The following is a 17442-nucleotide window of genomic DNA, read 5'->3' as shown; positions in this document are numbered from 1 at the left end:
GACCTTTTTTGAAGTCTGTGGCCTCCTCAACCTGCCTGGTTGGAGGCAGACAGTGGAGGTGAACACCTTATCTCTGCTACCATCAACCACAGTGTCGCTTGTATTATTTCAGCCATGTTCAGTTCTGCTTCTGCTCCCCATTCAAACATACCCCTAAAACTGCAGCAAAGAGCACAAAGTATACAGACTATTTCAAACTTTCTTCTGCTCAAAGTACTTTTGGGGTGGGGTGGATTGAAAAGGCTGAGGCAGATACTGGCAAGAGAAAACAGTTCCACGAGCAGTGATAGCTATCAGACCAGATTTCTCATGAATTTGTGTTCCGTCATGAATTTCCACCCCCCTGCCCCACATACCAACTTACGATATTTTCCGTTGCCTTCTGCTTATACCCAAAACCACCACCCCTACCCCGCCAATGTTTTAGCAGCGATACTAGACCAAAGCACTCAAAAGTTGTAAGGGAGAGATATATAGACTGACTACATTAGCCCTGGTTTCAGTAGGAAATTAGGCTGAAAAACATGAAGGTGCTTTTACAACATAAATGCACACACAGAGGACCACAGGTCGAAAGAGTCTGAATCACACAGTCTGGTACAGGATTTTCCATGATAGCAGTGTCTTTCCCTTACAGAAAAAAAATCTGACAATAGAAACTGTTTACAGGGTAAAAAGAGTAATTACAGGGTTTCTTTCTCTCCCGAAAGCAAAAGAGAATAGGGCAGAACACTTGTCTGGTCTAAGCTGCCTTTATCACATTAGCGTAGGTTACCGAAACTATCAGGAAGACACTGTTTGAATGACAGCCTGTGGGTTTGCGGTCACCAATACTTACACATATGCCAGGGTTGCACTGAAGTGCTTGTAAATATAAGTTTCAAGTACAGGGTTGAAATGCTGGAACTTGATGTCTCCGATCAAAGAAATAATGAATACCTGCCAAAAATTCAAAAGGAAACAGATGTACAGAGCCACACAACCTCTAACTAACCAGAACATAACTCAGTCTCTAATTGCATGTCATTTATTTTGCTGGGTCATAGCTTTTGTTTGTTTTTCTAATAGCATTAATGCTACAGACAGTGTTATTCATATTCTAATAGTGACTAAACATTGTGGTGTGTGGGACTACATCATTGCTCAGAGGGAAGGCAAGTCATAGAAGCATTTGGATAGAAAATCTTAGGGATAGAGGGAGCTACTTCTCAAAGCAACAATGGTGATACGGGAAGCAGCACTACTCAGTCTTTATGTGACACCGTCATAGCACAGGTTAAATAGGCAGAGATGCTGAAGGCCATTTTTCAAAGCTAAGAAACGATGCTTTTTCAAGCTAGAACTTGAGATTCTGATGATTTATACTCATAGCAGACACTCAGTCCTGTTACTACAGTGACAGCTACTAGAGGCAGGACATTCTGGCCCCCTGTATTCACTCCCCCAACCAGTGTCAGCTAGACACATCTGACTTCATACTTCTTGAACTGTCAAGTACTTATTTGTTGATCAGCATGAAGCACACAGCTTTGTTACTGCACTGCACACCAAAGGCAGTGCCTTTCACACACATACTAAGCAGCCTCTCCAAAGATGCAGAAAACTCCTTGTGAAGTCTTTTACTCAGTCATTACAATCCTTCTATGAAGCTTCAATGGATCAGTCACCCCTACTGCCTAAGTACTGGGCTAGGATTTAGGGTGCATAGGTTCTACTACCACCACAGCCACAAATCCTCCACCATTATGACCCTGAACAAATCATTTCACTTTGTGCTTCAGATAGATAATACGGCTTTTCTCTTCTGTGTACTGCCTTAAAGCAAGATGTTATCTGAAGAAATTACTATAAATTATGTAAAAGTTAATTACTGTTTTTATTGTGGTCACTAAAAAGCTCAATGCATATCTCAGTCCTAGCTCCTGAAAATGTCTTATGAAGTGTTTAAGTACAGTATTTTTCTCTGAGAAATAAATTAATCGCTCATCTAAAGGAAGCACCAGGAACAGAGCGAAAATGTGGCTGAAAAACAAAAACTCTAGATCCATAAAAGAAGACTCACCAGTGCATCAAACACAAGGAAGTCATAGGTTTCATTTTCTGACATTTCCATCATTATGTTGAAAAGTGCATCAAGGGTGTCTTGCAAAAACTGGAGGGAAAAAAACAGTGAAAGGGTGGGAAAAGACAACTCCTTCTGGAATCCTGCACAAGAACCTACTTTTTTGGATCATTTTTCCCCCTCCAGCCTAGCCCAGCTGAACTCTAAGAGCTGTCCATGAAAGAACATTTAAAAAGGGATCTTAGTCCTGTATTGATTCACATGCTTGTCATGATCATCACGCTATTCTCCCTCACTATAGCAAGAAGGATCTTTTCTTATCAGCTCTGAATGGCTCCACTTTTCTGTTCTATTGCCTTTTTACCTAGCAAGAGACCTACTGAATACACTTAATTCTGTCCATATAGTTTAAGTTTGCACTGGGCCAAAGCAATGACATATACTGTACTAAGGAGTGAAGACTGGTTTGCATTTACACAGCATTTACTTCAGTTGTTCAGCAATTAAGTAAAACCATGACCTCGCATAATCCCAAAAGATCCACACTTGGAACCACAGGACATCTTACCTCCTAAATCCTTCAGCAGACCATTTTCTGTGGTGCTTCCCCACATTTCAGGTCTATTCCCCCCCGCACTCTGACTATAAGCTCTTTGGGCCTTCTCTGCACTCTCTTCCTAGATCCACAGCAAGTCCCCATTCACAGGGGAGGCCCAGCGCCACTACTGTAAATTAAAAGTTAGGCTTTGAATGTATCTTCTATTTTGTAAGGATACAGGGGAAAATAGTCACCACTGTCTCCCTGATCCTGGTAACATTCAACTTCTGTAATTCTGGTGAATTCCACTAATGAGAGCTCTAGGGGCAAAGTATACCTTTTGTTGTCCTGTTGCTCAGCAGCTAGAACAGCTCTCCTGGCCTAGACAGAGAGCTTTTGGGCACTACACAATTACAACCCTTCAAGGTCAACATCAAGCACATACGTAAGTGTTTGCATAACAAGGAGACTCAAACCTCTATGCATACCTTTACAATTTCTCCTCCTTCCACTTCCATCAGCTTCCTTAGGTTGTGAGCTATGTTCTGGGAGTTGGAACGCCAGTTCAACAAACCCAGCAGGTCAACTAGCAAGGACAGAACATCAGCAATTAGAAACAGACTGCAACAACACAGATGACTTAATGGCTGCGGAACAATACAGAACAAGTATTAGAGGTTATTTTTAGAATCAGCTTACAAGGAAAAGTCACGCTGATGTATAGACTATCATCTTGAGATGGTTCTTTTGTCTGGGCAAGAAAGTTAAGTTTTGCTAGGAATGGAAACCTTGGTGTAATTTGATAACACAAGGCATTTGGTAAACAATTTTGCAGGCTTCTCATTCACTCAAGAGGAGGTATATCAAGCTAGGAATTTTATTACTGTGCAGGATTTTTCTTACTAAAGCTTAAGTTTACTTTAGAGCAGCCTCTTGGAGATGCTTCTCAAAATTGAAACCTCTTGTACAAATGATATTAAGCTGCAGAGCTGTTTATCACAGTTCCGGGACATCCCAGGACCTCAAGCTTAGTTACAAACTACAGTTGAGGCTTTCAAAGGAGTCCGGTGGGTTTCACACATCTTCCACATTAATGAAATATGCACATATCATCTCTGTTCTGAAACTAAATTCGTTTTCTACCTTCAGATGTAAGAATACATGGGAAACTTCACAGTTTCCACATTCAGAAACAGAGGTTACATGCAGGAGGGCAGAAAGATGCAAACACGCTTGGCCTGCATATCGGACAGGATAATGAAAATCAGGTTCAGTCCTCGTGCCCATGGATGTATCAGTATGGCATTTACTTTATGCTAATTGGCCACACTCAAACTGTGAGCAAGAACAGCTCATACCCATCTCCCAGGAGCTCAGGTACAACTTGATGGAGCCACATCTGGTACCACTTTCACATGCTGCTTTCCCAAAGTTAGAGAGAATGGTATATCAAGAGCCTTCCAGAGCTACTGGAAATCTCATGCCATTTACCAGCATGTACTGTTTTCATTCACATATATACATCATCCTTCATTCTGACCACTTTGGCAGCACGCAAAGCAGAGTGAATGCATAACAGCATCCTGAAGAGTTCAGTTCTAATTGCTACATTCTTAACAGGCACAGGAAAGAAGACAATTAACCTTAAACATAAAGGATTCTGAAAAAACGTATACACTGTTACTGATAGGTGCCGTTTCTATACATGCCAACAAATCTGTTAGATTAAACACTGGTAGTTTGGATAAAATATTCATGTGACACGGTCTCTAGTGGCTTCATAAACATCTTTGTAGCTTGTACTGGTAACATGATGCCAACAATGCTGGGATTGGGCTGCCATTGACACACAAAACAGCAAGACTATAGCTAAAGCACTATGCCCACGTATGCTGCAATGCCAACAAATTTGCAAAAAGAAAGTGCCCTTTTTACTTCAGATATACAGCACTATACCGCTGGGCCGCTACTGCAAGACCTACCATTCTGGGTAAGTTTGGTGGAGCAGATCAAAGTGGCAATCTGGAAGCTGTCTTTTGTACTATCTTTAGTGGGTGTGAAGTTAGCTAGAGGGTGCAGATTCTTCCCCGAGGGGGCCTCCTTCTCTTCCATCTCCGTTTTTGTACAAGGAAGAGTTAAATAGCATTTAGCATCTTCCATTTTCTTGTTATCACCCTGTTGGTTGAAGAAGCAAAGACAAAGGTTATCTCCCACTGAGCACACCTCATCTCACCTCTGGCAGTTCTCATCTGCAGACACACTTCAACACAGGGACAGCCCGAGAGGGCTTTAAACACCTTTTCATGTCTATAGTTTACTCACTTTGTCTGTTTGGGCCTCTAACTTAGGGAACAGAAGTTGCCCATACTGCCAATGAACTAAACTCTTTTCAGAGTGATTCAAGCCACAGAGTTTAGGAGGGATTTTTCCCCACCCCCCTCACTTCGTAGCCATCTATTGCAATGAATTCACTTTTTCCTCTTACTGTGATTAAAGACACCAGGTCTTTCTTCCCATCACACAGTGATCCTCCAAAGCAGGTGCTCACCAGGCCTGTTTGTTGCGCACTGTCTAGGTGAATGACGTTAGAGGAAAATGCTCTATACAAATACACACAAAGATGTACCACATTTGTGTACTTGCAGTCAGAAAACCCACCAGTGAAAGCAGAGCTGAGGGTGACTTATTAAAAAAAAAAAAAAAAAAAAAAAAAGATTACTGTCCTATTATCCTAGAAAAAGCATTAAAAATCTCTGCAATTATGATGATTACATTGCTAGGAAAAAAGTCAGCCAAGAGAGTTGTTTTGATTTGTTAAATGGAAGTGAAGACTGCAAATGCCCAAGCTACCTTATAAACGATCAAATTGTGTTTGCCATCTCGCAGCGTTGTCCCATCTGCATTCATCAACTTCACAAAGCCCATGCCGAAAGCTCTCTCAGACTTATCCCTAGCTGCAAACAGAAAGAAAAGTCTTTATTAGGGATTGTTTTGTTTATGCCTGTATTATCCATAATGCAGCTGTCTAACTACATGCAGCTTCTTCTTTATTCAATGACATCACAGGATAATGCGACGGAGCTAGCAAACTTTGTGATCCACAGCAGAAAGAGCTCTCTTTCTTTCTCTCTCATCTCAAGGCACTTGGTAGGTATTTGCAGCTACACAGAAAAACGTCCACTCTGAAGAATCTCTCACCGCACAATTTTAGCGGTTAATTGTGCTGTTGGATATATAATTGTGTGCACAGTTTTGTGCATATTGTGTGGGATTTTGCAAATCTGCTTGTGATGTGGAAGTATGTCACTGCATCTCCTAGGTACCTTAAGAGATTTTTTTTTTTTTTTTTTGAGAGCCTTTCAACATGCTTAGTCTCACATTATTGATCTTGTTTCAGGGCTCTGAACTCGTTTGATGAAACTTCTGACACTAACTTTCTCATTAGCCTTTCATTAACCTAATTAGACATCCTCCTATAGGAAGAGCATCAGTAACCCACCAGGCCTTGCACCGAATTTTGTGAAGGCCTTGAAATAAATTAAAACCACCACCATACACTGAGAAGCCAAAGCAGTAATAAGCATTGACAATTGTCTTTTAAGGGGGATGACATGTTGCTCCCTATCTAATTTCAGTTTTAGAACAAAACCCGCACCAAACCTTTTTTTAAGGCTGTAAAGTTTGAATTCTTTTTCTTTGCTTGCAAGAAAATCCACAACACTGGAAACAAGTAGAAATGCAAGCTCTACACCTTTGGTGGATACCCCGAAAACTTCAACGAGAGCAGGAAGAATAAAGTACTCCTGCAGATTTTTTCAGATACTTACACTCCTGTGATGACCGATGACGGAAAGTGAATCTTAAGTGGCAACGGCTGACTTCTTCTATTGCAATGGACACCTGCACATGATAATACAATGAAAAATGCAGCACCAGCATTCTCTATCTCCAGTCAATTTACAGGACATTCTGTTACTGATGCACCTACTGATTTTAGATTAGTTCCGTTTTCCACACAAAGGAAGCAGGACTATAAATTACACACTCCTACCTTTACAGTTTCATACCAGCAAGGTTGCTTGACTTGATAATAAACAACAGACTTGTATTCAGAGACACCTTCATAACCGGCACCAGGATGGATAGCTTTCTTTGGACAAAAAGACAAGGGGAGGGGGAGGAAAAGAAAAGGTAAGTTTTAGAATAAAGGCAAGAAGTATCTTGGGTCAGAAATTTTCAGAGCATGTAACTGTCAGAGTTACTCAAAGTCTATGCTTCACAGTCAAGGGAACTCAATGTATGTCACCTCTTTGAAAGTTTTACAGAATCTTTAAAGATTTGCTCACATCTCTTATTAATATAGAAAAAATAATCAGTGATTATTCAAATTTGGTCACTGAGATCATCCATAATATCTCTTGTTCATTGTCACACAGCTCTTGCATACAGTTGATAAATGAGAACCTATGGTCCGGAGCTATCATCTAGCAAACACAGCAGCCTTGTGACCTTCTGCAAAGGCCATCATACCTCCTGGAGATTTCCATCTTCATCATGTACAGACATGGTGACTTCTACATTCTTGGGAGTCTTCTTCTTCCCTTTGTCAAACTCCCCTTGTATCAGGGTGACATAGATATCATTTCGAACATCACCTAAAATTCACAGAGCTTAATGAGATGTTTTGCCTCATACTGACAGTTTTACAGGTTAACATTTAACATCCTTGGGTACCACGTTATCCTTATCTTCTTCTTAGCCTTTATTGATACCAACTAATTAATGAGACCCCGCATCACACCACTTCGTTTTCATCTCAAATTACACAAAATCTTTTAAAATGTTCAGTTCTCCTTTTTACAAACCTCTGTCTTTACGTAACTTTTTTTTTTCATGTAATGAGCTCTATAGGGCTAAATCCACTTTGAATGGATTAAATAGAGCAGGATCAACAAAATGTTTCTTTGACTAAACAGAAATTTTCTTCCAAAAAGTACACACGCTATTATTTTTCCAAGGAAGCTTATGTTTTCACTTCTTTAACAAAAAAATAAAGGATCAGCTGGAAAGTTCAAGAAAAATGAAAACAAATTTTCAGACAGCTTTAAAATAAATCTGTTCATACCAGAAGTTTTAGAATTTCAACTGGCTCTTTCACTCCATGAAAGTGGAGAGGCACATGGGACCTACCAGGAAGGATTATCTCAGGGAATCCCATTTTGCGAGCCACAGCAGTTGATCTGTCTACAAGGTGGGAAAAATCCTTTTGAACCTGTGCTAGATCACCAGGAAGCAGTTTCAGGGAGATCCAAAGACCTAAGGAAAGAAAGGTGACACTTGTTTACTGGAGGAAAAAAAAAAAAAAAAAAAAGTATGAAAACATGAAATTTAAGCCTATGCTTAACAGAAAACTGTTTCTTCATGTGATCTCCATACAACAATGCCTTAAATATCCTAAGCTGGTGCTCACTTGCCCAGTTCTCTATCTTCCTAATGCTGATTAAGACCTTACTTGGCAAGTAGCTTCTCTGAAGTAAAATACAAACTTTCTGAGATGAATCTGCTAGCGTATTTGAGTAAAGGCCAGACGCACAAGCAAGAGCAGAAGAATCCCTAATACTGCACTTTAAGCCCAAAGCCATTTAGAACATGCAACCAGCCATGTTCACTTAAAATATTTTACGTCCATAAAAACAGTTTTACCTTAAAAATATTACATTACTAGCAAATAAGTCATGAGCTAGAAAAGCTCTTTTCACACAAGTAAGAAAAGTTCCCGTTTTTATCCTTTTTTTTTCTTTTAGCTCCCAATGTGCTGGGGTGACAAGCACTACAAAGAACATATGTTTGGCTCAGGGAAGGTTGCAAACTCCAGTAAACCTTGATCTCAACTTTCACAAGCCATTTATTTTCTTTTGTAAGCAAGGGGAACCCTTCCCCGCACCAGGTTTTTACATTAGCTTCTTGCCCAACTGTACCTTGCCCTTTATGATTCACTTCCTTTGCAGCAATGACTTTATTGAAGACAGAAGTGAGGGGCTCATTTTCTCCGATCACATGGGAAGTTATCAGTGGGGACATGATTAGCTGTCGCTGTCTGATGTACGTTTCCATGGCAATCCTGCGAAGAACAACAATAGAAACCGGGAAGCTGACAAACATCAAAAACGCAAGAAGAGGGCTGGCCAACAGCTGACTGTTTTCCGAAGAAATATTTTTTTAAAGGATTCCACGGGAATATTTTGTCTTCTTCACCTGTATAAACCCAATGGAATTACATTTAAACTCTCATAATAGGAAATACATCCCAGTGCTAGCTCAGGCTTGGGATAAGTAACACTGGCCTAAAGACTCCATGATCGATTGCATTTGTGTCATCCTGAAATAGCAGCCTTCAGGACAACCACGAACACAGCCAGCTCTACTTTCTTCTTATTTTCCGCTGACTACCTTGCAGCCTGCAGGAACAAGCCCAGCGATGGGCTACCACACAGGAACAGCTCAGCACATGGAGCTTTGCACTCACGTCAGCTGAGCCGAGCCTGTCATCAGGTGTGCCCCAGAGCTGTCCCTAAGAGACTACGTAGATTAAGTAGTGATAAGTTAACATAACTGCTGTGAGACCACACCACTGAAGAACCTATCCCTAGTCACAAACACGTCTATTGAGCTTTGGATCTTGAACCCGACTTCACTCCTGAACCCACATCATCAATAACGAACCAAAGCATATACAAAATGATGCCTCCATAGGCTCCTCATCCTTGTACAGGTGTCCAGATCTTAATCTAAACTCAGCCTCATTAGGACAGAAGAAAAATGAAGAAAAAAAAAAAGGAAAAAAAAAAGGTAGCAGACCAAGATTATTCTGCAAAGGAAAAGACAACCGTCAGGCCCTGAAAGGGTAGGTGAAAAAAAGAAAAAAACAAACCCCACACAGTCTCCCCTGAAAATACCTTGTAATAACATAAGGCTACACCAAATGGATTGCTTTATTTAGGACTGTAACAACACAGCTGAGTCTACCCAAACAAGCTTCATTTTAGTAACTGTAATGTGCCGAAAAAGCAAGCAGAGAGCAGGCAGAACACACAAGTCTAACCAGCAATCCAGAAATGCAAAACACATCAGGGCTTGAATTTCTTTCCCTGAAAGAGGAAGAAATCCCTTCCCTACTGTCCGGTGACACCTTTACAGGGTAATCTGGAAAGTTAAGAGGCAGACAGTACATGGGGTACTGAAGAATCATGCCAAGGAGCTGTGTTCTCTATGCTCAGGTGTTGCTGAAAATCCTGCCTCTCAAGCCCCTAATAGTTTTGAAGGTCACATCCCCCAGACCACACAACATTATTTTGCACTGTCCTCCTCTTTCTTACCTCCAATGATATGGGCACCAAGCAATTTCAGCCGCATTGCCAAAACTCCCTAAGCAATTTAGCCCATCATACAGGCATGTAAATCAAGGGGAACAAAGGCTTCAGAGGACTGACAAAAGTCTTTTCCTTCAAAGAGCTGACTACTGCCATAAGCTAATCTATTTGTAGAGACCTTGGTACACTGCCAGGCTCCCAGACAAATCTGCCCTTCTCCAAAGGACAATTGCTTTAAATAAGCCAGATATGCGATGAACTCAGAAGTCCAGTACTTACTGCTGAAATGGAATAAAATGTTGCTTTTCCTCATCGTCCACCTTTCCGTGTATGATGTCAGTTATGTCCATCACTGAAACAACACAAGTTCATCACATTGTTTTGCCAAGTTGCTAAAGAAAACAGAGAGCACTTTCCCCTATCAGAATGGAAACAATAATTGCTTATTTGGGGCTGCTGCTGCTCGCAACAGCAACAGAGCGCACCACTCAACTCTTTAAAAATCACCTTTTCACTGATGCACAAGTCAGCCTGTGGTAGCAAATGTGAATATATGCACTGATCAAAACCAGCTGAGACTCAGGCTTTTCAAGGCAAAGATGTCACTTAGATGTCACACTTAGATGTCAAATGCTGATTATTTTGAAATTGTTTCCCACCACAAGTTTCAAGCAAGTCTCTTCACAAGAGATCACAGAAACTGAGCAGGAATCGGGCGTCTCATCCACCAAGGCTCCTTTAAAAACTCCAGCTTTATCCCATTATTCATGAGGAGCAAATCCCTCTTTGATAAAGACCTGAAGTCTACTGCACTGATGGCAGTGCGTTATGTTTTTAGGGGGTGACAAAAAAAGTGAACAGTAGCAGCATTTCATCTTCATATACAACTGTGATTATAAGGTCTCAAAGGGGTACTATGCGCAGGTCAGTATCAGCACCTCCATTCGGAAGCCGGAGATGCCGACGCTAGGAGGTTAGCAGGCTTTGCTGACATACAGCATACATATCCCCATTCCCAGCCCACCGTCCCAACCACGGGGCCATGCTCTTTTCTCCCTTGATTGAACCTGTCATACCTGCCACACCAAAGGGCCTCCGGAGTCCACAGGTATGTTTCTTCCCATCTTTCAGCTCCATATGCCCCACCCTCACAATCTGACACACCAAGCTGATTTTTGGTCTGATCAAGTCAGAACTGCTTAAATCCTAGAAATTATTTAAAATAAAGTTATATCAATCTGCTTTATGAATGGAAGACAGAGAGAGCAGGACTTTTTTTTTTTCCCGATTGTACACACATATAAAAGGAAATCTATTTTTTTTAAAAAGTAAAACCTGTTCCCTTCAAGTCCTAGGGGAAAAAAAAAAAAACACCCCAAAAGTATAAAAGCACTGGCAATTTCTACATAGCACTTTCTAAACATCCCACTGCTCTTTGATAACACATCCCAGCAACAGTACTGAAAGGAGAATAAATGATGTTAATTGCCAAAGCACTAGATCCTGGCAGTTACTTTGTGCCACCTTTGCTACTTTACAGAAGTTATTCCATTCATGTGCAATTCTTCCACTAATATCTTGTTACAAATAACAAACTCTAACACAGAAAAGGATCACCAAAGCAATGAACTGAAAAACAAACAACTGTGATCTCAAGCCTAGATTTTTGGTACAGTTAGGCTCCAATAGAGAAGTGTCTAATAAGATTTTCAGAAATCTATGGGTGAACAACAACCACTGACAGTACTACTGCAAAATAATACACCTTTACTACTGCTTTGAACTGTTGTACAAAAAAAATGACTTTTCAGCAGCATTCCTCTGAGGCTGCCTATAACATCTTAAGTATCCATGAAAACACCCCAAAAGGCCACATGTGACCCCTGCTGCATGGGGAAAGGGGAAGGGAGACAGAAAGAACCCAAAACTCAGATGTCTGCAGCATGGGGAAGAATTTCCAGGACATAAATACAATAACTTACAGTAAAGACTGCTTGAAGGTTATTTAGTTTCTCAATTTCTTTAGGCATCCCATTACTGCCCCAACGAACCAGATAATTTTCACTGCAAATAAAGGAAGGGAAAAAAAATAATTAAGTAAATCAGCACCTGACATTCCCATTACCTGGGTAAAGCTCAAAATCATTTTGATCTTTCAGGAATATTTGAAAAACTCTGCCAAAATCTTCTATCCCAAAGTGATTCTGAAGTGACTCATTTCGTTGAGGGCAGAAGGCAGGCACGATGTGAACAGGCACTCTCAGTTCCTTCCCTGCAGAACTCCGAGTGCATGTCTACACCTGGCAAGTTCAATGATGGAGACAGAGGGCGCCTGCCACACGCATGCTTCCTTAATAAAGTTCTTCCTGTCTTCTCCTACCAGTACAAGATGCTCAGCTCTTAGGTGTGAGCTTGCACTGACTTGACAGCAAACATCATGCATATACATGATTTAACAGGGAGCAATTAATCAAACGCATCAATACTAGGGACAACAGTAGGGAAATTTAACAACATAAAAAGACTATCTGGGATTTTGACTAATGTATTACTAAGAACTGCCCAGCTTTAAGACAGCGAGTGCATGGGCTCAGAACTTTGGCTTCCTATCTCATCTGAAATTAAATAACCCCCTTCCAAATCACCACTGGGGCAGCAACCAACAGAACTGAAAAACTTATCTGCTGGATCTTCCTTTCTAACCTCTACTGGCTTCTTTACAATCACCACTGTGATGACTAAATTGCTTATGTGCCTACCTGATGAATTTGGAGAGATCAGGATCATAGAGGCTCATTAACAGCTCTGCATCTTCTCCAATATTGCAGACAAAATTCTTGAAGTTTACATACAGGCTATATGTATGTGTCGTGTTGAATATTGGCTGCCCTCGGAGGTCTAAATTCTGTTGCAGGGACTGCAAAGGAAGAGAGTACTCTCATTAAAAACAAACACAGAAGAATTTAGTTCTGCTGCCAAAGTAGCACAATCTCCTTAAGAGGCATCTACAAATGCAGTGGGTACTAGTTACTTGAAGAGAAAAAAAGCCAGCGACAAGAGACATACCTTCTCTTCCTGGATTCTCTCATCAATCCTTTTGGATGCGGTTTCATGGGACTTGAAGAGAGAGATCGTGCTGGTTTCATCTGGGTCCAAGATGTTTCCATTGTCATCTCGTACAACCAGGTCCAAACCCAGGATCCTGAGTAGCATGAAAGTCAAGAGGACAAGAGAGGCAACACAATATTTAAGAAGCAAAGATGATTGAAAGAGCACAAACCATGGATCAAACTGTGGATCGCACTAGGCAGCCAACACACACCAACTCCATTCCTTGTAATAATCACATTGCTGGTTTTCTGGTCCTGAAATACTTATCCCTCACTCCTCAGTTTCCCATTAAAGGGAAAAATAATTAGTCAGGTAGCTTAATTCTAAGATGACATCTTCTTTGTTCTCGCTTAAAGGTATTTTTTTTAAAGGTATGTATATCTATCAGACTTATCGATTATGGCTAATTATTATTCTTTGCCATAAGCTTTCTTCTTAATTGACTTATTTGACTTGAATCAAATCCGACAGGCAGATAAATGAGTTCTGGAGACAATCCCTGTTCTGTACAAACCAATGAAAGGTGGAGTTTTGGTGGCCTATAGAATTGTATTACTCAGTTGCTGATAAAGCAGTTCAGTTCATAACCAGCATCCAAATCCTGGCTCCGGCTAGCCAGGCACAAATCGTGCTCCGGGGGAAATATGATCATGTGCCAACATTCCTGCAGAATTAAGACAGGTAAGGTTTCCTGCCAAGTCAAAGAGATTGCTGGCATATGAAGAACCAACTGGTACATGCCCACCTGCCGGGGTAGCCACATTCTGATGAAGACTGAAAGCTGTAATTATCCCCTTTCTGAGCAAAAATGTAAAGCCTAATTCAGTGTTCCCCTTGCGTGGTCATTTGCATCATTTTGTATTAATAGCTATTTAGAACCTCTACTGGGATTTGGGATTCTCCCCTGCCTTCAAGACATAGTTTGGAGTTTACCTGTTGCCGTAGTCAATCTTCGCAGTGACTTTCTTCTTTAGCTCAGCTAGCTCGTCTTTGGGAAGGGTCCCAGACAGTATCTGTGATCGCCACTCTATCAGGCTGTAAGTCATCTGTTGGACATGCCGGAACTGTGTTGTCTTGTTATCCTACAGGAAAAAAGGGACAATTTCAAGCTAGTGATAGCCTGAAAGCGATGAGTTCAGTAAGTTTCCTGAAATGTACTCAACTGAATCTACCACGCGAGTTGTATTTCACTAAAAATATCTGAGAAACTGGCACCATATGACACTACAAGATTAGACCCATGGAACAAGTTCTCCAGTACTTTGCACTGCCAAGGTTTAAGTGGCTCAAGATTCAGGGTCTTCACCATTTCCTCAGGACATTATTTCAGAAAAACCTCACAGAGAAAAAATAGACTTCTGGTGTTTTCCAGCACTTAAACTGCTATGATGAGTCCTTTTTATATACAGGACAGAGAGCTGATGTTACATGACCACAATTGTGTTCTAGCAGATTGAGACAGGAACTCCAACCCAATATACACAGGCTCTTTCTCCTTACCTCTGGCACTCTCGGAACGTGACACTGGGCAAGTCATTTTTTATGCATGTTTCCCATTTGTTTTGCCTATTTAGATTGTAAGGCTCTGAGGCAAAAACTTTATCTCCTTTTAAAAGTCTAAAGGTGATACCAAAACATAAATACAGATCACCAACACTGAAGCCCACATAGTCTTTTTCTCATGTCTGTTCCTCCTATAGCTTTCACCAGCCAAAAGAACTCTTTAACCTCTTTGCTACATATAAAAAAGCTTTCTTGTCACCAGAATACAACTCTAACAACATCAACAACATGGTTATTTGGAATCTCTGCTCTTACTACTGTTTACAGTGTTAGCAACTATGTTTTAAAGCCAGAACACTAAGTGAAGCGAGTCCCTGGACTAATTTCATGGCTGCCTGCTCTCTCATCCTGTCCCGTCACACACTTAAAATCCATTACGTTAAAAAAAGGAACAGCAACAAAATGCAGTGATATCTGGAATAGACTGCTTCCCTGCCAGCATGCATATTGTATTTCAAGGTTCACATTTTACCCACTGGTAATTCACACATGGATTGCCACGTCCATGTGTGATCTCCAGACAAAAGTTTCATGGAAATCAGAGTAGCTCTGTGGAAACACAATAACCTCTCTGGCTCATGTCAAATAAGGCTGAAGATTATCTGCTCTTCAGAGCACTCATTTCTGTTTACATTTATACAGAAATTAATGACTCATCCCATGCTTTTAAGCACTATGCCAGCAGCAGTTGCTCAGAACCTATCATGCCATAAGTTGTCCAAAAATGCAACAGAAATATCACGTCTGGATTCCCAGACACCACCTCCCAATCTACGCAGGTACTCGCTCGAGTTTCCTGCAGTTATTGCATTTTCATCTTTTGCTACGAATGCAGCATCTGTACTTAGAAAGCACTGACCGAACAGGACATCAAAACCTGCTTTGTGAAGAGTTTCCTCCTGCTATTTCTGCTGTTATCATCTTTGATTAATGAAAATACTTCTCGTGCTACTTACTGGTTCCACACCCTCTTAAAATAAGTCACATGCCTATACAACTCTTTCCTATAGTTTCAGGCTCCAAGGCTGATGCTGTAATTAAAAAGTGGACGGCTATATATATACCTACCATATTTGCAGCAATACGCACTTAGGTAAATAACTGAGCCTTTAGAAGTGTCAGTTATACTATTTATACCATTCAAAAGGGAACCCAGGCCTCAGTCTCTCCTTACCACTGCACAGCGAGCCAGTTACCGGGATGATTCTGACTTGCACCGTGTGTCAAGTGCAGCTCCTTTTCAGAGGGAAGCGCCACAAATCAAAGAGCATTAAACCTTAATCTACTGGGGCAAAGTTTATGGTTATGCAGCTGCAAAATGAATGTCAAGAGATTTTTGACTACATCTCACCCAACAGCTAGTAGGAATTGGCCAATGGTATACTGCTGGGACAGTCAGACAGCAGCTGACTAGCTCCAGCTCTCCCTATCAAAGCTGTTAATGTTTAACTATGAACCTCAACTGCTCCCACACACCAGAAAGAGACTCATTCTAATTATTTCCCCATTCTGGTCTCTGCAAAGAAAAGGAATGATATAAACTACTCATGATATAAACTACTCATGATTTGCCTCCCGAGAACACAAATCTAAGGGGAGTTATAAATAGCCATCTTCCTTTTGATCTGGGTGAACGCAGAGGGGCTGACGGAGGTTAGGAGTCTTTTAGTTCCTATAGGGAAGATATTAGAGAAGTATTTAGTAAACAAAGAAAAAAGCGTGCTCTTAACTTGCATTAAAATAAGTGCAAAGAGAAGGCAACTTGTGTTAGCTTCCAGGGAAATACAGAGCAGATCTGAATGACAGTTAGCTAAGCTGAGTTATCTCTACAGCTGTTTACATTAACCAACTCCTATTAACTAAATGAAGTTAAAAACTCTCACCCATTTTTATATTTATTTTGCAGTGGAGATATACCCACTGGTGCAATGCTTGCTGAAAAACACAGAAATTAAAGAAGTGAAATGAAATGCTGCCAAAGAAGAAAATCTCCTGTATTTCCTTTTTCTCCTCAAATACCTCCTTCCTCCTTTAGTGCTTTTTTTATTCTTTTTATACATACTGCAGAGGAAAATAAAACAAACTCAAATCCATTTCAAACCACAACATTTTCCACGACTATTTTAAGACTCATATTGTTTAAGCACAAGAACATGAAAGACTTCTGCTCTTAAGAAAAATAGATTCTGAGGCTAGGATCCTAAAGTTACTCAGGAAAAAAAAAAAAAAAAAAAAAAAAAAAAAAAGAGAGCCAGGAACAAAACTCTCTTTTCACACAGTAATAACGTCACATATAGCTTCTCATTAAATTAAGAGGGTGGAACAAATTCTTGTGGTTTCGTGGCGCACAAACAAAACGTACTTGTGGCCTGGTGAAATTTTCAATAGGAGAGCTTGCTCTGGATAAACTGAATGACTAGAGCTAATTTAAAACCATTATCTCATCTTAATTAAAGTCTCAGAGCACATACTATGCAGGCTGAGCTCACTACTAACTGAAGAAAAATCAAGTTTGACTCTCTTTAACGTACCTTAACAATCACCTCCGAAAGAAGGCAATTCATTGTGAACTCCAGTTGTGTTTCTCTGAGCAAGAATGCACCTACCACAGCAAAACCACCTTGGCTTCTGACTCTTCTGAGGTAGCTATCATATGGCCAGGCTACCAAGCAGATATAGTAGATGAGAAGTCTCTTCCCTGCCCTACTGAGGACTAAATATATTATGTGACTTGTGACAAGTCAAATCTTCCCCCACCACACATGGCCCTCGTTCTCTTCCCATCCTTTGTCTGTCTC

General features: G+C 40.7%; 1 protein-coding gene across 1 annotated transcript in view; it reads right to left on the bottom strand.

Annotated features, from left to right (window-relative positions):
* Nucleotides 1-17442, bottom strand: part of DOCK5 (dedicator of cytokinesis 5) — a gene marked incomplete at both ends in the record, with an annotated part of 79470 nt that overhangs the window by 35423 nt on the left and 26605 nt on the right. Inside the window, 16 exons of the mRNA XM_082495867.1 lie at nt 839-939; nt 2063-2152; nt 3089-3186; nt 4583-4775; nt 5451-5554; nt 6428-6500; nt 6652-6750; nt 7131-7255; nt 7791-7916; nt 8579-8721; nt 10250-10322; nt 11047-11176; nt 11953-12034; nt 12730-12887; nt 13037-13172; nt 14015-14163. Of these exons, the coding sequence (XP_082351993.1) occupies nt 839-939; nt 2063-2152; nt 3089-3186; nt 4583-4775; nt 5451-5554; nt 6428-6500; nt 6652-6750; nt 7131-7255; nt 7791-7916; nt 8579-8721; nt 10250-10322; nt 11047-11176; nt 11953-12034; nt 12730-12887; nt 13037-13172; nt 14015-14163 (1880 nt within the window). The remainder of the gene's footprint in view (nt 1-838; nt 940-2062; nt 2153-3088; nt 3187-4582; nt 4776-5450; nt 5555-6427; nt 6501-6651; nt 6751-7130; nt 7256-7790; nt 7917-8578; nt 8722-10249; nt 10323-11046; nt 11177-11952; nt 12035-12729; nt 12888-13036; nt 13173-14014; nt 14164-17442) is intronic.

This window comes from Vanellus vanellus (genome assembly GCF_965231255.1).
Source record: "Vanellus vanellus genome assembly, chromosome: 26".
NCBI lineage: Eukaryota > Metazoa > Chordata > Aves > Charadriiformes > Charadriidae > Vanellus > Vanellus vanellus.
The sequence above is the reverse complement of the archived record's forward strand: the minus strand, read 5'-3'. Positions and strand labels throughout refer to the sequence as shown.